The 25,755-nt window shown below is 56.6% G+C and overlaps 1 protein-coding gene across 3 annotated transcripts in view; it reads right to left on the reverse strand.

The window, feature by feature from the left end:
• Positions 1-1,670: 1,670 nt before the first annotated feature.
• The window catches only part of Jakmip1 (janus kinase and microtubule interacting protein 1), a 116,342-nt gene continuing 92,257 nt past the window's right edge, over positions 1,671-25,755 (reverse strand). Inside the window, exons 10-21 of one of the 3 annotated variants that reach the window (XM_004624579.2) lie at positions 24,033-24,161; positions 22,597-22,680; positions 21,187-21,249; positions 19,247-19,345; positions 16,680-16,781; positions 16,043-16,096; positions 15,454-15,519; positions 10,269-10,337; positions 9,089-9,166; positions 6,785-6,988; positions 5,328-5,393; positions 1,671-1,750 (exon numbers count right to left, since the gene is read on the reverse strand). In XM_004624579.2, the coding sequence (XP_004624636.1) occupies positions 1,700-1,750; positions 5,328-5,393; positions 6,785-6,988; positions 9,089-9,166; positions 10,269-10,337; positions 15,454-15,519; positions 16,043-16,096; positions 16,680-16,781; positions 19,247-19,345; positions 21,187-21,249; positions 22,597-22,680; positions 24,033-24,161 (1,065 nt within the window). In that variant the 3' untranslated portion in view covers positions 1,671-1,699. The remainder of the gene's footprint in view (positions 1,751-5,327; positions 5,394-6,784; positions 6,989-9,088; positions 9,167-10,268; positions 10,338-15,453; positions 15,520-16,042; positions 16,097-16,679; positions 16,782-19,246; positions 19,346-21,186; positions 21,250-22,596; positions 22,681-24,032; positions 24,162-25,755) is intronic. The other 2 variants (XM_004624580.2, XM_004624581.2) reach the window with 2 other exon arrangements.

Genomic DNA, 25,755 nt, shown 5'->3' on the forward strand with positions numbered 1-25,755 from the left:
TTCTTAGGCTTTTGCTGTGTCACACCCATAAGAGTGACACATCCTTTGGCTTCCTCTGGAAATATGGGGCCCCTTGGGGGATCCCGCCACCTCTACAAGGCTCCAACTTTCTCTCTGGCCACCAGCTGTTGCCATGTCCAGTTTGGAGGGTTCTGGTGAGAGAGCCCAGCTTAGGGTTCAGATCCTGGGACACACCAGGTTCGCCCTGGCAGATAGACTCTGGGGTGCACACAGCACAGTTCATGGGGTTTATGTACACAGGGCACAGGGGCTTCTGTGCCCGGCTGGCTACACACACGCCACAGCCTGGGGAGACAGGTGTGTGGGGACAGGGACTCGAGCCGTCCCCACCACGCAGCGGCTCTGCAGGCCCTGGTGTCCATTAATTGCACTTAGTTTCCTGGCATTTGGGTCTCTGCCCCTCAGGCCCTTGAAGGTGCTGCAGCTGGGACACAGCTGTGGCTGAGTGTGACACAGTCCCTGTCATCCCTCCTAGCCAGGACCCATCCAGAAGGCCTCCCGGTAAAGCTGTTGTCAAATAAATGTGAGTTGTTTCCAGTGTCTGCACTTTTAATAGCTTGTATCACTGTTGAGTTTTGGTGTAAGTAGGGTCAGGGTGGCCATACGGGATTCAGCTGGGTCCAAAAACTCTTTTTCTATCCTGTAAGATTAAACACAATTGGAAGTGGCACCATAATCAAGCATTAAAATGGCCCCACCCACCCCACATCACCCTGGGGAGAGGAAGCAGGATTCAGGGGCCGTCTGCCAACCCCCACGCCAACCCCATAGCCCACACCCTCCGTCAATGGGACTTAGTGTGCATTGTTCTGGCACCTGAAGTCACCCCTTACGACTCTACTTTAAGGAGGAGCCACCACCCACCAGCCTGTCCCAGCCCCAGGCCTGAGTGCTGTGGACAAGGTCAGCATTGGGGGTGCCAGGGATGTCGGGTAGGGCTGGCACCAGAGCTCAGCACATGATATCGGGACATCCACTGGGCACTGGCAGTACCCAGAGCTGGGACCTCAGATGAGGCTGGGTCAGGGGCAGAGTTCTAAAGTCTCTGGGCCCTCGCAGACCACACCCTGTGATGCGCGCTCAGCACGGGGGCCATGTGGAAGGGCCTGGATGTCAGGACAGAGACTCAAGACACAGGGCCCAAGGCTCAGGGGGGATGAAAAGCTGGGATAGCCTCCTACTAACAGTCCCTGAGCAGAGCCAGGCATCCAAGCAGGACAGCAGGAGGGATGGGGAAGCAGGCAGTTGGCAGGCAGGTCAGTTGGTCTCATGAGCCCCCTGCCTTCCTACCTCCTGCTTCAGCAGACCCCTTACCCTAAAAGCCCTCTCACTCGGGACCATACAGCAGACGTACTGCTGCCCTCAGCAACACAGAGGACCAAAGGCTGAGCAAATTGGGCAGAGCCTTCGGGGTAAGGCAGAGACCCCTCCGCAGCCAAAACCTCGAGAGGGCGCCTTCTGTCCACCGAGCCCTCCCCATCCTCCTCCCATGGGGGCCTCCAAGGACCCCACACCCCCAGACCCAAGAAGCCAAGGAGGTCAACCTCAGCCACCTTCCAGGACCTGGTCCCTTCAGGAATGCTCAGCCAGAGCTGGGAGGGCCCTGCTGGGCTAGGACGCCCTGGCCCTACTAGGGAAGGACAGGGTACCAACCCGAGCGCCCGGCTCCCTGGCGTCATCACGGCCACAGGATGAATGCTAGTGAGAAAAACAAAAAAAGGAACAAAAACTATAACATAAGACCAAAAGAAAATGAGAAAAAGAGAAAGAAAGAAAAGGAAACAAGATGTGAGATATGCGGCATGAACTCAACGAATGCATCTTACAAGAACTACGATGCCTGGTTGGGTGCAGAGAGGGGCGGGAAGAAGCAGGCTTCGGGAGCAGGGTGCACCGACCCCTGCACTGAGTGGGTCACCCCTCCACGCTCCTCAGAGCCTGCCAGCCCAGGTGCAAGGCACCATCTGTGCCACAGACGGGATTTGGTACTGGGCAGGACAGGGTGGAGGGGCCGGCCTGGGCTGCACTGAGAGAAGAGCACCGTCCTGGGCCACATCGAAGATGTCTATAATATAGTTAATGCTATAAGCAACAAAACTGCTTTTCACATTCTTTGTTATCACATTTAAAAAAGAGGGCAACAGGGAGCTCGTGGGACGCCGGTGCTGTCTTGCTGAAACGGAGCACCCGTGACTGTCGGGCAGCCGCTGTGGTGACTCTCGGGGGGCGGGGGCCTTGGGCCTGCTGTGAGGCGGCGGTGCTCCGGCCTCGAGAGCTGAGCCTCGCAAAGCTGCCACCTGCCGGACGTCGACAATGAGCTGAGGCGTGATTGCGAGCCCTGGGGAAGGGTCAGGCAGGAAGGCACAACCGATTCTCCTTTGGAGTTGTATGTTCCACTGCAGTTCCATGCATTTCAAAAATTAATAAGCAATTCATTTATTTTGCTAGTATTAGTGATGTTGTATGTGTGAATACAACAACCTTATGAACAAAAACCTACTTGAGATGTTTGTGTTTCCTATACCACAGCTGCCCAAAACACTTTATTATTCTATGAAATAACAGAAGCCCAAATTTAAGAATTAAAAAAGGACAATATTAAAAACATGTAACACAAGCCACCCCTGCTTGCTACCCGTCAAGGCCTGTCTGCATGAGGGTTTTGATTGGGCCAATGGTGGGCCCTCAGCTGCAGGCGACCACGGTCGTCCACAAGGTCTACCCTAGAGCACTGCATAATTGAATCATGAGAGATACTGGGGCGAGCATCACACGTTAAATGTTACGATCTTGTAAGGCTCCTGTCCTGGCCCACAAGATCCCCTGGGCTGGGGCTCGACGCCCCTGGAATGGAGGCGAAGACCCTCCCACCCTCCCAAGCTCTCAGCTAGTGGCTCCAAGAACCCTGGGTGTGGCCTGCAATCACAGTCAGGAGAGAAACCCTCCCGATGCCTCCGCCTCACAGACAAGCAAGCCCTCCTGCCCCATCTCTGCCAGCCTCGTTTTCCAGAAGATCCATTATTGAATTTATTTTTCTTTCTTTTTAAATTTTTGTTTGTTTGTTTATTTGGGGCTTTTTTTGGTAGAACCAGGGATTGAACTTAGGCCTTTGCACTTGCCAGGCAAGTGCTTATTCTACTGAACCATCTCTCCGGCCCCTTAAATTATTATTATTTTTTTTTTTTTGCTTTTTTCAACTTTTACTTCTTGGTACAGGGTCTCACTACACAGCTTAGACTTCTAGTGATCCTCCTGTCTCAGCCTCTCCAGTGCTGGGATTACAGGCATGCACCACCACACCTGGTTTCGGTGGACCGCTTGACAAAGGGCCAGCACAGCATATGGTACCAGAGATTGAACCTGAGTCCTTGCGTTTTTGCCAGGTAGGTGCTTAGACCACCGAGCTATCTCCCCAGCCCTATTTTTGTTTATTTAAAATCTTTTTTTTCATTCATTGGTTTTAAAAATAGGGGGGAAAAATAGCCTTAAAGGAATTAAGAGGCGCACAAGTCAGTATAAAAGACTATTTTCTGAGACAGGGTTCCTGCTATAGAATGCGGGCTGGCCTTAAACTTGCCTATGTAGCCCAGGCTGGCCTCAAACTCATGGCTATCCTCCTGCCTCAGCCTCCCAAGAGCTGGACTATAGGTGTGCACCACCACGCCTGGCTAACACTATTTTTTCTTTACTTATCTGTGACTTACTTAGTTCATACAGAATTTCTGGGCATTAGATAGAATATATCCCAACATTACCTAGGACTCCTGAAAATAATTCTTTCCCCGAGCAAAGTAGCAGCGCACCTGTACTGTGCGCTAAAAAAGTAAACTCCAAACAGCCACTACCGACTCTTACAGCCCTGGAAAGCAAGAGCTGGAAGGGCTGCTGGGATCACCTACCCTCCACATTCTATGTGGAGAAACTGAGGCACAGAAGGGTACAGCACTCGCTAAGGCCACCCAACAGGGTGAAGCCAACAGCCTCTAGCCACTGAAGAAGACAGAGATGAGCCACCAAGGATGGCCACTAGTGCATGTGGGGAAACGCGGGTGACAAGGGGGCCACGTGGAAAGTTCCAGGTCCTGCAGCCTCAGCAGGAGCCCCTCCTGCCTCTCTCCTGCTCCCACACCTGCTGGCATGATGCCCTTCGGGGACGAAGGGGTTGAGACCTACAACGTCCCCAGAACCTCGCATGATCACAAGCAGTTAAGAGATTGGGAGGATGACAACGCAGCTGACTTCCTATTATGAGGCGGAGCCTGGTGGCAAGAGGCGGCCCTAGGGCATAGCCTGGGAGGGCTCCTCCCCTCCAAGCTCCGCCCCCTCGCTGCTTCCAGTGCCCCATGCTGTGAGCAGCTCTCCTCTGCCTGGCCCCTGTGCCATGCCGTCCTGTCGTGGAGCCAGCCAACTGTGGACTGGGACCATGACCCAAATAAACATGTCCTTCCTTAAGCTGTGGGTATTGTGCCCTAGCAACCAGCAAGTGACTAGGACCCCAGGCATCCTTTCCTAGCCAGTATGGAGCCCATGCCACTTTGCATGGTGCCTTTTCCAACTCAGTTTTAAATTTTTCATCAGGTAGGACAATTATGGCCATGTTTTAAGCCTTTTTTGGCTGTCATCAATGGCTCGCTGACCCATTTGGCCATCAAAGTCACCAAGCTGCTGGGAGACCCAAAGTGCCCCACTCTATCTTTGGGAGAAAAGGAAACCTGGTCCCTGTCCTTGGAGACCTCCTGGCCAGTGGCAAAGGCCACACTGAGCCCCTCTCACTTGAGGGCCTCAGCAAGACTCGAGCGCATGCCCTGAAGAGCACCACCATGTCGGGAGGCCGGGGACAGCCACACACCCAGGGAGACCCCAGCTGCCTTTCCCAGGCAGCCGGAGTCCTCAGCACGTGAGGCTGAGTGGAGAATCCCGACCGGCCTGAGGAGGCCAGCCTTGCTCGCTGCTGGGGGAACAGCTCGTCCTGACACAGGGAGGCCGCTCACAGTGAACGAGTCCGTGGGAGACGACTGCGTCTGCAGAGGAGGAATGACGGCCTCGTCACAGGACAAGCCAGTCACCTCCCGCTTCCTCGTGAGGTTGCAGCAGAGGGAGGGTGCACACACACACTTCCACAAGAGCGCGGGGCCTGGCCGTAGTCCTGCCAGCCACTGAGGAGGGGGCGTCTCTACCAGTGACTTCCTGGGAGGCTGGATTTCCTGAGGGTGCTGATTTGGGAGGGGCTGAGCATCCTCCTGGGACTCAGGAGACGGTGAGAAGACAAAGCCCCCACCCACGCCTGGGGACAAGCCGGCCCCTACCTTTTCCTCCAGCTCCTTCAGGTGCCGCTTCTGAAGCTCCAGCTTGCCCTCCAAGTCCCGGATCCTCTGAAACACACAGGCAGGCCGCGTCACACAGCAGCTTCTCCGGGCCGGGCCTGCGCTTGTCCTTCCTTCATGTTGTCCAGTGCATAAGCAGTGAAACATCAACTGGGCAACAGGCAACTTCGAGAGCATGGCTCAGTGCTCCATCACCCACACTGACAGGGAGGACACCCTGACACCTCAGGGACACATCTAGATGTCCCCCCCAAAGCCTCACTGGTCATAGGTGTAGCTTTTCTAGAGGTGGCAAGATCTACAGTAACACTGGAGTGGATCCCTGGTACAGTGCTAGGCGCAAGGGCTCCAGGATTAAGGATGTGGGTGCTGCCCACCCTGGCAGCCTGGATAAGACAAGGGACGGAAAGAGCTGTGGGTGCCCTAACTGTTCTCCTCTGCAATGCCCCTGTGCCAGGCCACCCCGCCTTGGAACCAGCCAATTATGGGCTGAACCCTCTACAAACTGTGACTACATAAACCTTTCCTCCTTTAACATCCAGCATTTGGCATTTTGTCTCAGCAACAAGAAAAGCGACTGAGACTGACCCGCTTCCTCCGGTGAGTGCTCCCAGAGGAACTACATTCTGACTTCTGTTAAAGAAGTGATTCCTTCTCCCAAAGGAATCATGGATTGCACCAGGACTCCCAGCTACTTGGGAGGCTGAGGCAGAAGGACCACAAGTTGGAGGCCAGCCTGAGCACCTTTACCAGACTGTCTCAAAATTTAAAAAAATAAATAAATAAACAAGGGCTGAGGACGTAGCCCCCTGATAGAGCACCCCTGGGTTCATTCTCAGGCACAAAGTAAAAGAAAATGATGGATGGACGTTGTCTCTTCTCAAGTGCATGGAAATAGAATTAGATGGCACGTGTGTGCTACGAAGCTCTTCCCACACCACGAGCATCAGGACTGAACCCAGACCCTGGGGTGCCTAGGGCAGACTAGTAGAGACCCGAGACCAGACGTCACTCCACATTTGGGTATCTGTCACATGTTCATTCGGCAGGGGGCTGCAGGAGGGGGCCAGGATGGTACCAGGTGTCAGGACACCCACTGTGTGAGGCTTCTGGGCCTTTCTCAGTCCAGCACTGAGCCCTGGACGCTTCGGTCTCAGCAGACCAGGGAGGATGGTGATCTTGGCACTACACCATCCCTCCAAGGGGCCACCAATCATTCTTCCAGTGCCACCAGGGTGCCTACCCAATGCAACCTTACCCACTCTAGTTTGCCTTATGCTCTGGGGAGCCATCACCCCAAGGCGGCCCTCCAACAACCTTACTCATTGAGTTCCTGGGCCAATGTGGCCAATTCGCAGCGGGAGTCCCCACCCCATGGGGTGTCGGTGCCCCCAGGGACCTGCAGATGCGTGGCATGGGTGGAGTCTCTGGTGCCCTACCTGCTGGGCCTGCTGCAGCATCTCCATGCGCTCACGCAGGATCTGGCTGTCGAACTCACGGCTCTGCCTCAGGATCTGCCTGCGCACCTTCTCCACAGCCGCCTGCAGGTCCTCACGCTGGCCCGCACTCAACCCCTCACTGGCCCGCAGCCCTGGCTCCTGCTGCAGCGCATTGTACAGTGTGGCCTCCAGGTCCTGGATTTTCTGTGAGGCCCAAATCACACAGACAGGTTAAGAGTTGCAAAGAGGTGGACAGGCAGCTTCAGAGGCTGAGCCGGGAGGGGTCTGGGGCAGGAGGGGTGCATGCAGGGACAAGCAGAGCAGCAAGCGGTCGGGGGGCCACAGGGGCACCCCTGTCCCATGCAGGCATCACTGGAACACTGCCCTCAGTATGGCCGAGCCCCTCCTGCTTACATGGGGCCAAGAGCCAGTAGGAAAAAAAACCATAACCTTCCTCCTGCGGGGGCCAAAGGGCACTCATGTTCAACTGCTTGGGTTTGTGTTCTGGCTTTTGAGACAGGATCTTACTATGTAGTTCAGGCCAGCCTTGAACTCACAGTGAGCCTCCTGCCTCAGCCTCCTGAGCGCTGGGACGACAGGTGTGCACCGTCACGCCCAGCTTCAACTGCTTTGTGGGCTCCCAAGGTGGTCCCCCCACTTTGAGGACAGAGCTCACCCTCCCAAGAGGCCGAGGTGCCTCCATTGCACATGTCTGTTTTCAGGCTGTACTGGGAATGCAGCGCTGACCCAAAGCAAATGCTGACAACGCTATAATTGCTGTTCTCACCCCCAAAGCCACACGCCCTGGCCAAGCGGTGGTCCCATGGTGCCCACTGGAGCTTCGGGGAGAGCGTGGGGTTTTAAACCTCACAGGAAGTTCCTCTCCCCTCCACCCAGGAGCCTAAGGTGGCAGGGAGTGCAGAAGGGTGCCTCCTCTCCCGCCTCCCCCAGCGCTCCACTTGCTCGTCCAAGAGAGCTGCAGATGGCACTGAAACCTCGTCCCATCTCCCCATCACTGTCCCAGGGAACCCCACATCCACCCAGCTGAACCAGTTCCTGGAAGTCCCAGCCATTGTCCCAAAGCTGCAGCCAAATCGGGTTCCAGGAAGAGCAGAGCCTCCCGGACAGATGACCCAGGAAGAAGGTTCAGCCGCCACAGGCAGGAGCACTGAGCCCACACATGGGCACCAGACTGTCCCCCAGCCCGAGAAGTTCTCCAGAGCCATCTCGGAACCAGTCACGACCATGGTGGGCCAGAGCATATCTGTGATGACCTGCGCTGCCAGGTGTGTGCACCCCAACTCCTGCCTCTGTTCCTCTTTTCTATAAGCCTCAAAGCTTTCGTCACCTCGAGGGCAGCCTATCTGGAGCCCCAATGCCTGTGCTTCCTACACCTGCTGAAGCTCCTTTCCTGCCCTGAACACAGCTCCTCTCCTCTACTGGCATTTGGAACAAAGGCCAAACCCGATCTGTCAGCACAAGGATCAGGGCAAAGCTTTGCCCAGGACTGTTGGTAGGCTGTGTCTAGATGTCTCGCCAAAGACGCTTGCGGCCAGAGGTGGAGTTTTTTCGGAAGTAGCTGGATCTAGGGTGTGTGATTGATTCGCAGCACAACGCTAGAGCGGAGAGTGCTAGGGCTGAGGGCGGGTGGTTACTCTATCAGCCCACTGCTTGGCACTGCCCTCATCCTGGGTTCCTAGATAGAATATAAAAGGGGCAGAAGGAAGCTGCCAAGGTCCCTGGCTCGCTTTGCTGTCTTTTGCCTGCCGAGAACTGTCCCCCCTCCTCGGGGCCCCTCTGCTACGCCACCCTCGGCTCTCAAGGACGGAGCCTGGGGCTTTGAGCTTGACGACACAGGAGCCTGAACTCTCAGCACTAGGAAGCCCAGAACCGATTCTGTGGCCCAAGTACAGTATTATACAGAACTCTGCAGCTGGTCGCTTTGTCTCTGATATCGCCTGACCTCAGCTGCTGTAGTCCTGTTTTAGGAACACTCACCTTGGTGCTTGAAATATAAATAAATATTTTAACACAGACAGACATAACAAAGAGCTTCTTCCTGTCCATCTCAAATGATGACTAGAATTTCATGAGCACGTGTCGAGAAAGTGTTAAGGTCACTCTGAATAGTTTTGAAAACCATGGCTGGTTTGGCAAACCAGCCACACAGGTGGAGATGGAATATTATTGCTCCCCGCTCAGCCCAGCAAGCGCCCCACATTTCACCCCAGCCTGCAGAGAAAAAAGCCGCCCTCCAAAGGTCAGTCTGAAAAGCCAAAGTGTCACACCCACTTCAGGTCCTACCAGGTAAGCCTGGTCAAGCGCTTGCTTCCTGTAGTCCAGCTCCTCCTCCAGGTAGCCTTTCTGCCTGCTGAACAGGTCCTGCAAGACGGGGGCACAGTCAGGACACGGCCAGAGTGAGCATCCAGGGCCACAGGTCTCAGAGCCTAGCTGCCCTCCTGCTAGAAGGGCCCTGTCTCGGAGCTGGAACACCAGTGGGGACCTGGTGGTCTTCTTGGCCTGCTCCTCACAGAAGCCCAGCAGGCGCTCACAACCGGGCCTGCCTGTGGGAGCCGCAGGCAACATGTCGACCTCTCCTGGCCTCCACTCTTCCCATGTGCCTCACTTTGGTGGAAGAAACAGGTCCAGAAAGATCCAGGGCCTTGTCCTCAATGCCACAGCACACTGATGGCAGGTGTGGGGCTAAAAACCCAGGCCTAGGACACCACCTGCTCCCTCTTCGCCTCATAGCTACTTGGAGAGCTGCAACCCATTTCAGAGGACTTGAGGCCTTCTGCAAAGCCATCTCTGCCTGTCCTGGCCAGGCAAAACAGCTCTCCTGTGTGTCACGGTACCCAGCAAGTGACCCTCTACTGCCTCCGTTCAGGAGCCCCGGAGCCAGGTGCACAGGTGCCCAGGCACCCAGTGCCCAGGTGCCCAGGTGTGCAGGCACCCAGGTGTCCAGGTGCCCAGGAGCCAGGTGCCCTGGTGTCCAGGAGCCAGGTGCCCAGGTGCCCAGGCACCCAGGTGCCCAGGCGCAGAGCCCCCGTGACACTGGCTCTACATTAGCTCCCCTCACATTCACCGATGAGGCACAGAGGAGAAGCCTAGTTCAACCATGGGCCCAGCCCCCATGTGCTCATGGTCAGCAAAGATCCACTCTGTTGCACCAGCTCCAGAGCCCCCCGCCCAGGCCTGCATGTCACACTGTGTCTCCAGTGTCCTGAGGCTGTATTTATGTGGCCACTCAAGCACAGGACCCCATGGGACACAGCGGAGGCTCTGAAAATGGGCTTTTACAAGTAACCATGTGTGAGAGAGAGAGGTGGTGTAGAGGAAGGCTGGTGGTTTGGGACAGCTGTGAGGCAAATGTGAAGCTGAGAAGCTTGGCCTGCAGGTAAGCGTGCATGCCGTGCCCTCCTTCAGGGAGGAGTCTCTGAACGCTCCCGACCACCCCGTTCCACACAGGGGACTGGGTCTCTACCTTTTCCTTCTCGAGGTCCAGCATCTTCTGGGTCAGGGCTGCCTCTGTCCCCTCTATTTGCTTCAGCCACTAGAAAACAGCAGGGACAGGAGGATACAGCAAGGTGAGCGCCGGCGCCCCGGGCCAGGGGTTCACAGCCATGTGGATGTCCTGCTTCGCCTGGGGTCACGAAAGCCCAGGGCCACGCACGTGCCTGGCGTGGCTGTGTCACCATCAGACCTGGGTGGCAGGGGGTGGGAGGTGTGCGGTGACATGTGTGTGGTGTGGTGGTGAGGATTTGGTAAGCGGGAGGACAGGCATGAGGAAGGCAGGATGCATGAGTATGCGGGAAATTTTGAGCCACAAGCATGTGTGTAGCTAACGCCACCAAATGTGTCACAGGGGTGACCTCACCTGAGCCTCATGACCTCCTCATCTTGCAGCAGAAGACAGGGAGGCCGATGAACTGCCCTGCCCAAGGATACACTGTGGGGACTAGGGATTCAAGCCCAGCCTGCAGTACCCCAAGCTGCCACCCTGCCTACTCCAACAGGGTGCGCCACTGTGTGAGGTGACAGGAAAGCAGGCATGAGGGTGCCACAGCCCTGTACCTGAACAGCGGGCAAGAGGCGCAAGTTCTGGCAAGCGCAGGAGGTACATGCAGCATCCCCACAGGGACCACCCCAAAGGGGAAGTCCCCATCCCAGCACACATACAGGGAGGGGTGCAGGGCGCTGCAGGCCCAGGGTGTCCAGTGGGGACAGTGGGCCTGAGGGAGTGTCTTTGGTCCCTCCTTGCTAAAATCTATGCCCTGGCCGGAAGCCTGCACCCCTCGCCCGGAGCGGAGCTCCCCACAGCTGCCCTGGGCTTCCTTCTTCTTCCTTCTTTGACTGCAGCTCTTCAGCACCCGCCCTGCACCCCCTGCCTCGGCTTCCTGCCTGCCCTGATCTCCCTCGGCTCTCTGTCTGCTCCAGCCCACACCGGCCTCACCCCAGCACCTGCAGCACTGCAGTCTACCCTCTCTGCTCCTCCATCTGCAAGGCCCCAGGAGAGAGACCCCTCAGCTCCTCAAGTCTCCTGTTTCTCAGGTCACCCACCTGGCTCTAGCTTCTGTCCAGTGCCTGAACTCCAAATCCTCCATGCCTCCTGCTAACTTGTGCCCGTCCCTCTGCCTGGTAGGCTGAGGCTCGCAGCCAGCACTCCCCAAGCAGCTGAGCTCCTCCTCTCAGGGCCTTTGCCTTTACTGTTCCAGCTGCTGGGAACATCCCCACCTAGCCTTGGCCCCGAGCCTGGACGGAGCCAGCGTCTGCTGGTCCTTTGGGCCCTGTGTCAGCGTCACCTAATCCAGGATGCCCACCCAGCTTCCCCTGCCCACAGGTCACCATGCTGTTAGAGGTGAGGGTCAGCTTCCTGTCCCAGCCCCAGGTGGGGACACATCTGCCTCCTGGCACCTCTCCCTGCCTGGCCCAGGGCCTGGTACCCCGTGGGTGCCTAATAGATGCCTGCGGCATGTGGACACTGCTGTTGGGGGCTTGGTGTGGGCAGGGCAGCTGCACCCAGGGAGGGAGCCCTGGCAGAGCCACAGCTGCAGGGGGGTCTCCAACAGTGTCGAGGGCAGCAGGCCCTGCACCCAGCAGCAGAAGCAGGGCCGAGGGTGTGCAGTCCCCTGGAGGAGCTTAGCTTCTCTCTTCTGATACCTCAAGGCAGGCATAAAAGGAACAGAACAGAAACGGGACAATTTCCCAGGCTGACTCCCCTGCCAGCCCCTCTTGGGCCTAGGTTCTGGGCTCTGGAAGACAGAAATCTGTCAAAGTCTGTCAGGTACTCCTGGCTCCACTTTCAGAGACACCAGGTACCCATAGGCCACTCCGCATCCAGGACTGGGACCTCTGCTCAGTGGGGAGATGTGAGTCTGCTCTCGGGGAATGGGGCTACAGGGTGCCTGAGTGTAAAGCTAGGCCTGCACCCCACTTCCAGGGCTCCCCAAGGCAGACCTGGCTCTACCACATCTGGGCACAGTCCCCAGATCTGGTGCAACTATCAGAAAGTGCAACTGTGGCCCCGGCCGCAGCCGCATGCTCCAGCCCACTGCGCTAGCAGAGCCAGATGTGCGAGTGCCGCTCTTTCTGCTCCTGCACCTTCTTGATGGGCTTAGCCAGGTAAGAGAGCAGTGTCCCCGGCCGTGGCCACATGCCCTCATGGGACTCATGCCAAGTGTTTCTGCTGGGTGCCAGCCCTGTGCCGCAGTGAGCGAGTCCTGGTTGCAGGGTACCTAGGCGGCTCCAACAGGGCCACAGCTAGCTTGCTGCCCTAACCCTGTGCGGTTGCGGTGGGCGAGTAGGGCACTGCCCGGGAGCTGCTGCTGCTGCTGCGGGGGACTGTCCCAGGACACTCCAGGGTGGCTTGGGCTTGCTTCAGTGATAGCTAAGGCTTGGCTTGGCTTTGCGCCTCTGGTGGGACACTGGAACCAACTTCCGCTTGCTCGGACACTAGCACGGTACTGAGTCAGCTCACAATGTGAGATGCAGGTGGTGAAGAGAGGCTGGCCCAGGCGCCAAGGGCAGCCCACTGCAGCAGTGCCCTGCAGGGGCCCACTTCCTCTGCCTCCACCTCTGTGGTGCCCGTCAGTTCCAGGGTGACCAGCTTGTTCCTGTCTTCCCTCCACCATCCCTATCTTAGCACTGAAGTTTCCGCCTCCCAGGTCCCCTCTGTCCCAGGCAAAGCGGGCTGCTTATCACCCAGCTAGCCTTCCGGCACCAGTGTCCACCCTGCCCGGCAGCCTCCTTTTCTTCTGGAGTCTTCTCTCCAGGTGGGGAGAAGATACATAGCAACTCCCACATGATGTCACCTTCATTTACTCTAGCAGCGTGGCTCAAGTCTCAAGAACTGAGCCTGAGAGGATACTGAAGTCCTGTCCCTGAGGACTGACCCAGAAGGAACTGGGCTCTTCTGGGGGCTCCATAAATGTCAGCCCTGAGGTTCTCTCTTCCTCCCACCCTCAGGTCTGTGCAGGGCCACAGGCCGGGGCACTGCTCTTAGGTGTTCAGGGCACAAGCCTGGTGCCAGCCTGACCAGAGACGTGAGGCAGAGCTGCACCTAGCAGAAGACCAGTGAAAGTGGGCAAGGTGCAAGCTGGGAGGTGGCACAGGTGGCAAGGGTCAAAGCAGACAGTGGCCAGATAGGAGACAGGTCCCTCTTCCCCAGCTGCAGGAAGAGGAGCTACTCTGCAGTGGACTGGAGGGCAGGCTCCAGGACGCAGGTGCACAGCTAGGAGCCACTGCAGGCTGCAGAGCCACAGCAGCAGGTAGGAGGACTCAGGTCACTTAGCGCAGTGGTGGCCAGCAAAGCCCTGAGCCTCCTTGCCTGCAGCCCTGACCCCTGAGAAACTGAGGCTGAAGCAATGGGAGCCACACCACCCACAACCCGCCACCCAGGCCCATTGCCAGCCAGCCACACTGAGTCCTGGGCAGTTGCTGCTGTCAGCCAGCCCACAGGCACTGATCAGGGGATGCTGGGTTCTGTGGCCCCAGACCGACCTGCAGCAGTGACAAGGAGAGGGGCTGAGGTCCCAGCTGGAAGGGGCCTCACTGACCCCTCTCCGCGTGCCCCAGGGCAGCAGGCCACACTCAGCTCTGCAGGCTCTTTCTCAGTAAAGTCTCAGTGCATGATGACTAACCAGCACTCAGGACACTGTATGGAGCCCTGCTCCAGGAGGCCTGACCCCACTGGGTTCTGTGGATGGCAAGGGCGTGTCCTGAAAGTGCCCTTCGTGCCCTGTGGGACCCAAACTGCACAGAACCCCCCCAGCCAGGTCATGCCCACCACCAACCTTCTGTCCACGGGGGAGCAAGGGGAACAGAACAGGAGAAAGGGCTCACCCTTTCCAATCATGGAACCTTGGGCCAGGCACGACCAGAGCCTGTCACCAACTTTCAGTGTCCTTTATTCCACTCTATGGGGAGAGGCTGGAGAGGTGCCTAGGAGGGAGCTGTGCTCTAGGTGCCGGGCCCAAGGTTCCGGAGGGAGCCTCAATTAAGACCATTAAGACCTCACTGCTTCAAAGATAGTATTTAAAGTTCAACTTACATGCTCTGAAAGGAAAAGATACATTGGAAGGACTGCAAAAGCCATTACGTATATATAAAATATTCCACACCAAAACAAACCAGGACTGTATTTTTACAAAACAGGTCAATGTTAGCATCTTTAATGTGTAAAGCACACAGAGAAGTCAGCAAGAAAAACAATTACAGCAAATACTAATTTGTTGGACGGGTGAATGGATGGATGGACAGACCGATGGATGGATGGATGGATGGATGGATGGATGGATGGATGGATGGATGGATGAATAGACAAATGGACCAGCCCAGTAGAAAATCCTCAAAAGAAATTGAATCACAACCACACAGAAGAACAGAACAGACAATTCACATCAAAAAATATTCATATAAAAAAATATTGACCCTCAAATAAATGAAAATGATGGCATCCTACAGTTTTCTACCTAGCCATTGCATGAAGCGTGAGGTCAGCACCATGGTGGCCAACACTGAGGTAGAAAGGGAGCCAGAGTCACTGTTCCAGAAACCCCGTGCCAACACCCATGCCCTCAGGAGTGCTCTCACCATCCAGCCCAATGAGTCCACTCCTGAAACCTCTCCCGGAGAGGGCACCTCCACTGAGGCAACGTCAGTGTGTAAAGAAGTGCACGATGCACGCATGGAGTGGAAGTGCCCGACGCCTGGCTCCTGGGGCTGGTTAAGCACTCTGTGGTGTAACTGATGGTGCACGGTCACTGCACCGTATGATTGGGAGCCATTCTGAATGGCTGGTACAGCAGGATTTTTTTAAAAAAAGGATTGGGCTGGGGATACAGCTCAGTGACACAAGTGCTTGCCTGGCAAGCACAAGGTCCTGAGTTCGATTCCCAGGACCAAATAAATAAATAAAGTACGATGCTCAAGTCCGATTTCAACTAAGCACAGAAAAACAGGCCCAGGGAACCAGGACCACTCCTGGGCGAGGCCTGTGTTTCCTCCTGCAGCCCTGCCGTTTCCACACCAGCACAGGACGAGGCATGCCTGAGCACATGCAGACGCAGACAGACCCCGCATGCTCCCCCAAGCACGACACCAATGTACAGTTTCTTGTATGGTGTTGGGTGCTGGGACGCGCGTGCGCACAGGACGCGGCCGGGCTCTACCTTTTCACACAGGGCAAGCACAGTTCCAGCTTGGATTATTGCAACCTGTTCTTCATTTCTCAAATTCTAAAACACAAAAATGGCAAGGGCATTTCACACTGGATCCCGGCCTGCAGGCAGACAGCCCGGGCTGCTCTGAAGCGCTCCCCGAGCATCCACCCCGTGCACCAAGGGGGCTAGCAATTCAAGGCAGATGGCTCCTGTCCCTCTGCTTGGGGACATTTCAAGTGGTGGCACTTTGCACAACAGAGCCTCACTTAAGCCAATCTTTTAAGAAGACGAAACCTCACTTTCTGGCTTCAGCGCTCTCCAGCGACCCACATTCCTCTAGAGCAAGCTGTTGCTCTTGTTGTCCCCTTTGTCACTCTCAGGCTCTAAAAATGAGCTCACTTTGGAACTTCACTTCTGACCAGTGCAGACCCAACCACCCACTCAGGACCATGGCCATACAAAAGTCTTACATTGTACTTAGTGAATCTCTTAAATTAGAGAGAAATTTTAAAAACAAAATTAAAAAAGAAAAAACCACACAGAATACACCCAGGTCAAAACAAGAACACAAAACCAGAAACCGATCGCTCATAGTTACCCCGTTATCGCCAAGGATATCTAATTTCTTCATAAGTTCAGAAATATTCACATCCTGGAAAAGATTTTCAACATTCATTTTTGGGTGAGCTGAAAGCCCATGCACAGCAATTCCTAGAGGCCTCTGCACACCTAGAGGGTGCAGCTCTGCGCTTGCTCGGCTGCTCCTCAGAGGGAGAAGGCCAAGTTCCGTGCCCTGGAAAGGCCCTGGGTGGCTCTGGAGGACACTGCCCCCAGGGCCTAGCAGGGCCCCAGCCCAGACAATCCCTGGGCCTTGCACCCACCTCAGCCTCCTCCTGCGGAGCACTCCTGTCCGCTGTCTGCTATCCAATGCCAAGGCCACCCCCGCTCCATGCAGAGGGGCTGCCATTTGCCTCTCAGCCCAGAACTGAGGTACAGAGGGACTCAGGCCAGAGCCAGGCAGCCCGACAATTTAGGCACTTAGGCTGCTGCTTTCAACATAGATAAGCAGAGGGACACTGGGTGGCCTTTTAAAAACTGAACAATGACTTTCCATAGGCATCTCGTACTCCCAGAGCGATCCCTGGCCCAAGGACACAGCGCCCCCTTGGTCCCCGAGCCTGGCCCTCAGCGATCCCTTGCCGTTGCTCAGCCGAGGCCCCCCCCACGCACGCTACCTTCACTCCTTCCTGGTGACAGAACAGTTGGAGGGCGCTGCTGTTGTTCTCGGGGAAGGTGGTGATTTGGAGGTTAAAGGCTGGCGACCTCCGCTCTCTCTCCTGGGGAAAAGACTCGGTTTAAAGATAGAACTTCACTGGATTATTTACCACTTGCCATTTTCCCGTTATCAGCAAAAACCAACGCAGTCCGGCCGGCAAGGGTTAGCAATCACACAGTGTATGCTCAGACTGCGCAATCCTCGTTCGTGAGTACAGCGGCTTCAGGCTGCCCACAGACAGGGACCCTCTCAGCATCTGTTCACTTCTTACCTACCCAGCTAGGAAGAAGCAGTTAACAGGGCCTCAGGAGCCTGCCTGTCGCAAGATCAAGGCCCAGGGCATCCCAGCCAGGGTTACAACTCTGCTAAGGACAATGGTGGTGCATTTTGCAAGCCATGGGTGCGGTACGCCACTCCGCGCTGGGCACGTGGTGGTCCCATTTACCCCTCACGTAACCTAAGGAAGCAGGCAGCACCGCTCTCTTTGTAGACAAAGCAGCGCAAGGACGTGAGTCTGAGGTCCCCCGTGTGGGAGCCGTAGGGCAGGCCGCTCCTGTCTTCACTGTGCACGTCAGCACTGTCAATCCTCCTGGAACCACACGAGCAGAATCAGTGATGATTCCAGCCCTCGCTTAGGTTTACTGTCACTTATCAGGAAGGCAGTATTTTCCTAGGAGAGGTGTTTATGAATCATATACCAGGCGACAAGGCCTGGAAAGGGCCAGGAGGGGCCAAATGGCTTACCAGGGTGCAGCCAACTGGCAGGACAGACCCTGGCCTCAAATGTGGTCCTGTTTTCCACCTTTAGCATTGGCAGGGGTCATGATGGGCCGGCAGGGGAGATTCTTTCAAATTGTACTTGAAATCAATTGCTTCAGTTGGGTTAAAAATAACTTGCTTAGGGTGAGGCTGGTGCAGTCTGGCTAGAGGCCAGTGGGCTCCAATAATTCAACCACAGGAAGTGACAGATGAGCATGAATCTAGAAGAAGGGTCACTACTCTTGCAGGCATGGGGAGCCAGAGGACTGAGCAGGGGCTCCTGACTCTGTGATTTCCAGGAAGCCCCAGCCCAGCCAACCTCAGGGTCAAAGTCTTGCAAGCCAGTAACAACCCTAGACACCCTTCCACCAGTGATGCATATTTAAATGGAGTCTCCATAGAAAAAATGAGCTGAGAAGCTCATAATTTATAAGAACAAAAGTTCAGGAATCTGGTTTCCAATGGCGTTGAAGGCCAGTGGAGATATTTAAGAAAATTCTAGTAAACTGAGCAGTGTCCCCTGACAGTGACTTGCCGACGTTCTGCTCACAGTGGCAGAGGTATTAACCGAGACCTCCTGCTTCAGAATCATGAATGAAATGCCCAGGCCAAGCAGGCGCTGAGTCACATGGTCCCCCTTCGTGTAGGAGGTTCTCGGCCAGGTCCCTGGCAATAGGACAAGGTGTGGGCAGTGAGTTGTAATGCAGACAGAAGTTTCAAACTCAAGCAAGAGGGAAAACAAAATCAGAAAAGCCACAGACACTGTGCAGCGCTCACTCGGACGGAGGGTCACACATGCAAGGTGTCAGCCGAGAGCAGCAGAGACACGTCGCTGCCAGAGCTTGGGAAAGCTCGGCGCAAGCTCAGGTGATATTGAGGATGCCGATGACTTTTAAATGGAAACAAAAGGGGACTGTGAGGTACCACGAGCGCAGGCAATGCAGTCACACACCGAGGCAACGCTGCAGGTGGGAGCAATGACACCGTCACTAGCCATTCTCCGAGTCCCCTGGTGCACTGTGGGAGTTCCCAGCAGTTCCTGGAAGTGATCAACCCCTTCCACCCAAGAGTTCCATTGCAGTCTAAACCCCAGAAGCTCATTTCTTTAACCCAAACTGCTGCGGTGCCCCATCCCGCATTTACTGGATAAAAGTCGGAGCAAAATACCTAAGTCCTCTTAGTTGCCTAAGCAAACACACCCCTCTCCTCTGCCTCTACTCACCCGAGTGTCCCTTGGCAAATAGAAAAGGGGCCCAAAGTGGCACTAAACACATTAGAGGGCCAAGAGCTGGCTGGGTCGGACTCTCAACTTCAAAAGGTGAGAGCTGCGACATGCAAGGTACTGAAAAGGTGTGTTACCAATTGCAACAGTGCTTCTGTCTGGGTCTGCGGAGCGCAGACCCAGCGACTCTGCATGCAGGGAAGAAGTAGTCATGGGAATGAAACACAAATAAAAAAGGCAAAATATTGCAAAAACAAATTATTTTATTAAGTGCAAAACAAGCCGTAGGCAATAAATATATTAGCTCTGGTACAGGTCCATAGACTTCGGCGAGCATCCTCCCCAAACACGTTAAGGCAGTGAAATTATTCCAAACATACAGATTATAAAAAAGAAGAAGAAGAAAGAAGGAAGGAAGGAGAGAAACGATAACACGTCCCTTCACACATGCTTGGAAATGGCAGGGAGCTTTACACGAATTTCAACTTGGGCTCAAAGAGAATGTCTGCTCCGTTTGAGAGCTTACAACAGAGAGAGTCTCTTACTTCGAGTTCTAGCACTCGGAATTCTAACAGCTCGTTCTGGTCCTTGGCGTCTTGCATTTCGCTCTTTAGCTGGTTCTCCTCCATCTCCAGCCTGTAAATCTAGAGCAGAGACACCTGGGCATTAATGGGTGGCGGCAGCTGCTGACACCTAGGTCCCTGATCATGGCTACGCTGGCAGGTGGCTTGGTGACAGGGAACTGTCCAGCAGGGGAGGGGCAGGAAGAGCAGCACGGGCTGCCAGGGCTCGGGCAGATGCTGGGAAGGAGAAGGCCACCGGCTGGGCTGGCTTCACCCCCCGGCACAAGCCTGGCACAGGGGACCAGAAGCTCCTTAGACATGTGCTGAACAAGCGGACAGTGAGGAAACAAGGTACAGAGCCACCTGGTCCTCTCCTGAGGTCACCGCAGGGGAAGGAGGGTGTGAGAAGGTGCCTCCACTCCCACAGCCTGGCCAGGGCCCCTCCCGCCCAACCCAGCTGGCCCACCTGGCTTGGGCTCGGGTCTCAGTCCCTGCAAAGCTTTGGCAGGGAGGGCACAGGCCTGCGTGGGAAGTGAGTGAGATCACAGTTGTGCTGCCGCGGCTGTACAATACATAACTTGGTTTCTGCCCAGGAAGGGCTACAGCTGCACTGTGGCCCAGCACGGCAAGGGGTCACCCAGATGGCATGCACAAGCTTGAGCATCAGGCATCCTCTGAGGCTCGGGGTGGGTTCACCACTGTCCTCCCAGTCAGAAGGAGGACCCAGAAGCACCTCTTCTGCGCTGGTCCCAAACTCAGGGGACATCAAGATACAGGCTCCCAGAGCTCAGCAAGCAAGGTCACTGCCCATGGGGCTGCCTCAGGACTGTGAATGATTCCACCCGAGGGCCCCAAGCAGGTGAAGCAAGAGCCAGCCGTGCCACACAGCTGGCCAGCAGCAGGGCCCCCAAGGGGGCAGGGCCTGGCTCATCCAGTCCTCAGACTCAAGGACGCTCCACAGTGGAGGCCCAATCCAGGGTGTGGCCCCTCTTGAGGACTGCCACAAGAAATGAATCCACACACACAAAGCACAAGGGAGGGGGTGGACTTAGGACCCAGAGAGCAGGGATGCAGAGCACCCCAAGGGGGCAGGGCTGAGACATCCCAATACTGCGACTCATGATTCATTTAAAAATGACTGGCCAGGGGATAGCGAGATAGCTCAGTGGACTAAGCATCTGCTTAGACAAGCGCAGGGACCAAGGTTCGATCCCTGGCACCACATACCATGCCAGTCCCACCCCTGAGCACACTGAGCCAGCCACCGAGACCTGGCATGGTGATGCATGCCTGTAATCTCAGCACTGGGGAGGCTGAAAACAGGAGGATCACCACAAGTCTGAGCTGCGTAGTGAGACCCTGTACCAAATACATTAAAATAAAAAAAAAAAAAAAATGACTGGCCAAGTGTGATGGTGCACACCTGTAATCCCCGCACTCAGGAGGCTGAGGCAGGAGGATCACTGTGAGTCCAAGGCCAGCCTTGACTACGCAGAGAGGTTCTGTTTCCACAAAAAAATAATAAGTAAATAAAGGACTGAACTGTGCACCAAGAAACCAAGCCAGCCTGTCCATCCTGACACATTCGATTGCCTCCCAGTGTGGACTCCCATGGAAACCTCTGGAAAAGCCTGTGGCCAGAGCACAGGATGGAGGCTCAGTGCCCAACTAGCCTAGGCTACAGTGGCTCAGTGGCCTGACGTGGGCATCTCCCACCTGAGGGGCTGTGGAACTCCAGAGTGATGACAGAGGTGGTTTGGGAGTCCACTTCCTCGGCATATCCTAGGGACAGTCTCCTCAGCTCCGCAGGCCCAGGCAAAGGACAGATGCAGGCTGGCACCTTCCTCCCACCTGAGCCTCCAGCCCCGGGCTCTGGGCCCTGGACTGTGCTGAGCCTTGCTGTGGTTTGCAAGGTGCCATACCTTTTCCAGCAGGTCTTGGTTAGTCCTGATTAGCAGCTGCTTCTCCTCCACCCACGTGGAATCCTGCGGGAAAGCACTGAGTGTGGTCACCCTCGTGGGAGCAAAGACAGCATGACACACTCACAGTGAGAGAGCTCACCGCCCACGAACAGTCACAGAAGTCAGCGTCTGTGTGACCTCACCCTCTCTCTCAGCCTTAAAGTGCAGGAAAGCCAAGTGTGTGTGCGGTGCCTGCCCTCTCCCAGGCCCACGGCTGTCTGCTCGGAGCACACAGGAGCATGCTCCTGCGGCAGAGGGCCACTCTGGTCCCAGCACAGGGAGGCCAGGGAAGCCCCAGCGACTTTGGCTTCCCTGGAGAACACAGCTGCGTCCACCCACCCTGCTGTGGGTGGTGGCCTGCTCACCTGCCCTCCGCAGTGGGACCCAGATGCTGGCTGCTGGGCCATCAGCAAAGGAAAGTGGGCAGAGACCTGGCAAGTGCCGGGGTCAGGGTGGGCTTGCCTGTGTTTCCTGCCCTCGGGCCACCAGACAAGGAGGCCAGGCAACATCCAGAGGAGGCGAACAGACCCCAGCCACAGAGTCCTCGTCCCTGCCTGGGGATTAGTGAGGAGTGTCCTCCCGGGTCCTCTGAATTGTCGGCCACCTCTCACTGCCCCTTCTCTTCCCACCCCAGGCTCAGCTGCCCACCAGTGGGCCCAGGGAGTGACAACAGGCAGGAACAGCCTGGTGCTGCGTTGCAGGTGGACGAGAGCTCTGGGTGGTAATCTCTGAGGACCAGCAGGTGGCCCTCAGCCTACAGGGACAAGGTGCCAGCAGGAAATGCATCAGTGGAGCCGAGATGCCCTGGCCGTCTCTGCCATGAGAGCTTCTCTGACACAGAGCAGGGCCACCACACAGCCTCGGGGCTGGTTGTGCTGCCAGCAAGGTGTCCAGCAGCAGCCTGGCCCAGGAGTGCACCCTCCAGGGCCAGGCCAACTGTACCAAGAGCTCAGGATCCTGAGGCAGCTCCCCAGACACGCACGCACAGGGTGGGTTCCCGTGTCACCATGTGACCTGCAGCGTGAGCGCTGCAGTCACTGTTGGTGCCAGGAGTTGGGGAATGGCAGCCTTCCTCCAGAGTCGAGTCAGAAGGGGGTGTGCTCACCACTCTGCCTTTACAATTACCTCCTATTTTTGTGCATTTTTGGCAAACAAAAGGAAGAAAAAGCCAAGGGGGATCTCTGTCGCGTGCTCTGGCTTGGAGCCCTCTGCGGCACACTGTTGCCCGAGTCCTGCTCGCATTTCTTCCTCATCATGCCTGGGGAGCCCCACTCAGTGCCACAGAACGGTGTCCCCTCAGCCCACAGGTGACCCTGGGGCACCACCACGGGGCAGGGTCATAAGGACTCACGGAGCGCGCAGCCTGCTCACCTGCCCCTTCTCAGCCAGCAGCTTCTCCAGGTCTTCGATCTTGGCCTGACACCTCAGCAGGTCTGTCTGCAGCTGTTCCCGGGTCTGGAACACAACGGACCTGGAGGTGAGCAAGGAAGCTGGGCGTGTCAGCGAGCCCAGACCTGGCCTCACACATGGTGAGGCCATCCACTAGCTCCTGGCATAAAACTGTGTGACTCCAAGAGGCCGTGAGAGCTGCCGGCTCTAACTCCCTCAACCTGAGACAAGCAATGGAAGGCCAGAGAGGACACTGGTTGCTCTTGGGCGACAGTGAGCCAGAAACCAGAGCATCGGTGCCAGCCCCAGCCATGACCCAGGACAGCATCTGCTCTCAGAGCTCACCACTGTTGAGTGCCTCCCTTCATGCTCAGCTGCCTCCTTGGTCTCTCGGCACCTGCAGCAAGGATCAAATGCCAAACCGCTTCAAGGAGCAGGCAAGTCACAGAAACCTGGAAGGCCACCTGAGTGCAGGGCCAAAGGGCCCCTGCCACTCGGCCACAGCCAAACACCGTGTGGGCCATGGGAAGCCTGGGGCTGCCATGTGAGAATCTGGGCTTCTCCATGAAATCTCTGGACTAAATGCGAATGAGCAGGTGACAGTAAAAGCCAAACAATTCAGTACATCACAGCCAGCCACTCACCTGCCCTGAGCTGCTGAGCTTTCCTCTGCAGTACGGGGGCCTCCCTCCCCTGTGGTCCTGCTCCCTCCACTGGGCTCAGCCACTCCAGTCCCCTACACCCCCCCAACTCCCACCCCCAGCCAGCTCCTCCCACCTCTGCCCCCACAAGACGGCCAGCAGAGAACACCCAGATCCAATGCATCCCTCTGGGACCCCCAAATCCTGCTAAGCAGGGTTCTCAAGCCAGTTAGGGGCCATGTACAACCTCAGTTTCCCTGTTTAGAGGGTGGGACCGATTCCTCCCACTTGAGGGCAGTGTGGGAATAGCACAGGACACGGGACAGTGCTGGCGCAGTGTGTGCTCAGACAGGAGAGCAGGTTCTGGCCCACGTGGCCCCAGGGGGAGAAGGAACTGGGGAGGAAGACTGTGGGAGGCACCCAGAGCAGGGGCCCAGGGGACCTGGCTGCCCCCATCACTGATCCTCGGGGACAGGAAGGCATCTGCAGCCCACAGGCTGGCTGAGTCTGTGGCCTCCGACCTGAGCTGAGGTCCTGAAAGCACTGTCTCTCACCCAGGTGACACGGCAGGCAGCTCCAGGTGCCCGGCCTCGCTGTCCCACCGAGGATGAAGACAGCTTCAGGGCAGTGCATGGACAGAGACCTGCTAGGAGTGCTCTGTGTCACCCCCAGGGCCCCTGCAGGTGCCAGAGGCAGGAACGCAGCGGGATCACACCCTCAAAACAACATGCACAGCTGGCCTTCTGCCCCCGCCGGCCGCCAGGGCCGCGCACTCACCCGGGCCTCCCTCTCAGCATCCAGCGTCCCCCCGACCTGCTCCTGAAGCAGGGCGTAGGCCCGCTGCAGGGCCTGGTACTCCCGGGTCAGCTGGCAGAACCTCAGGTCGGCCTCTTCTCTGGTTGTGGTCTTAAGGTAACAGAGAAGGACAGTCAATCAACCTGTGATGCAATGTGGCTCAGAGCGCCAGAGTCCACGCAGACAACTCTCACGTGTGTGTCCCAACTGTCACAACTGCTGCCTACAAGTGCTTAATGAGCTGGTCACTGCCGGGAGGTCATAAGAAGGTGTCCTTCCCATCAGCACCCTTCCTAGGAGCTCCTGATTCCTGAGGATCACTGAGTCATGGGGAAGTGGGGAGACCCTGGAGCCGCCCGACTCCAGTAGTGGGGTTAGGCTGCGAGCCATGCCGGTCCACGTCTCGCCCTGGGAACTTCTCCTATGCAGAGAGCTGCGGAAGCACACACAGGTGCAAATTACACCAGAACATCATCTCCGTGTGTGGAGCCGCAAAACACATACATGCCCAGGTGAGGATGCTGTGAAACATAGGATGCACACGTGTGTGAGGTCCCCACGAGGCCACAGGAAGGGAAGACGCCAAGTCACATATTTTGGTGCTGAAAGAAGCCCATTATCTATCTCTGGTTGGAAAGAAAGGAAAATCAGAAGCCCATGTAGGGTCTGGGAGACAGCTCAGTGACTTAAGTGCCTGCCTGGCAAGTGTAAGGTCTGAGTATGATCCCTGGTACAAAAAACACAAAACCCTGTCTAGCTGCTCCTGTTCAGATTCACGTAAGAGGACAGCAAAACTGGAGTCAGTGTGGGACCAAAAGCCCTGGCCAGGAATCGGGCAGGAGGTTCGGTGGACCACAGGGTCTCTAGCTTGACCAAGGCCCCGCCCTATACCGTGAGGGCTGAGGCCGATAGGCTGACAAGAAGGATGGTGTCTTCCTCTCAGTGCCAGAACGGATATCAAGGGGACAACTTGAAGACATGAGTCTCCTGAAGTTTTGACACAAAGTGGCAGAGCAAAGAGGAGGCCACATGGAGGAACACATGTGAGAGTGCCCACAGCATGTGCCAGGCTCTCCTGTGGCCTAATGGACTCGTGCAGGAAGCCATCCTGGATGCCATTCCAAGCAGGAGAAAAAGACCCCAACCCCAAGTCTATGGGAGGCAGCTAGCTACGGTCCTTGGGTGGGGGGGCCTGGAGTCACAATGCCCATAGAGACACACAGGGGGTGGCCCTGGCACAGTGCTCGTGAGAGCCCAGGAAAGCTCCACGGAGGCCATGGCAGCCACTGCTTGGGCAGCAGGCACAGCGGAGGTCCAGCTGTCCCCGGCATGGAGCTTGACTGCTGCTGAGACTAAATGTCAACCTGATGGGCTGGCAGCCCCCGAGGGCATTAGCAAAGAACACTCGGGGCATCCGGCTGGCTGTGGAGGGCTGACTCCAGGGCTGCATGGGTCCTCGGCCCCTCCCCTCTGGCACTGTTCTCTGCTGTTCTGTGGCCAGCATGAACTCGGCGGCTCTGTGGCTCTGCTCGCCCACACCTTCCACCGCGAGGCTCCTGCCTTGGAGCCAGCTGACCACACTGAACGAGCAGAGCCTGTGAGGCACGCCCCCTCCTGCCGGTGCTGGGCCGGGCGCTGTATCCCACGGACAGGACAGCTGACTGGTACAGCCACCTGCTGCACCCAGGGCCCTGCCTGGGCTCTG

The sequence above is a fragment of the Octodon degus genome, unplaced genomic scaffold (assembly GCF_000260255.1).
Source record: "Octodon degus isolate 3935 unplaced genomic scaffold, OctDeg1.0 scaffold00006, whole genome shotgun sequence".
NCBI lineage: Eukaryota > Metazoa > Chordata > Mammalia > Rodentia > Octodontidae > Octodon > Octodon degus.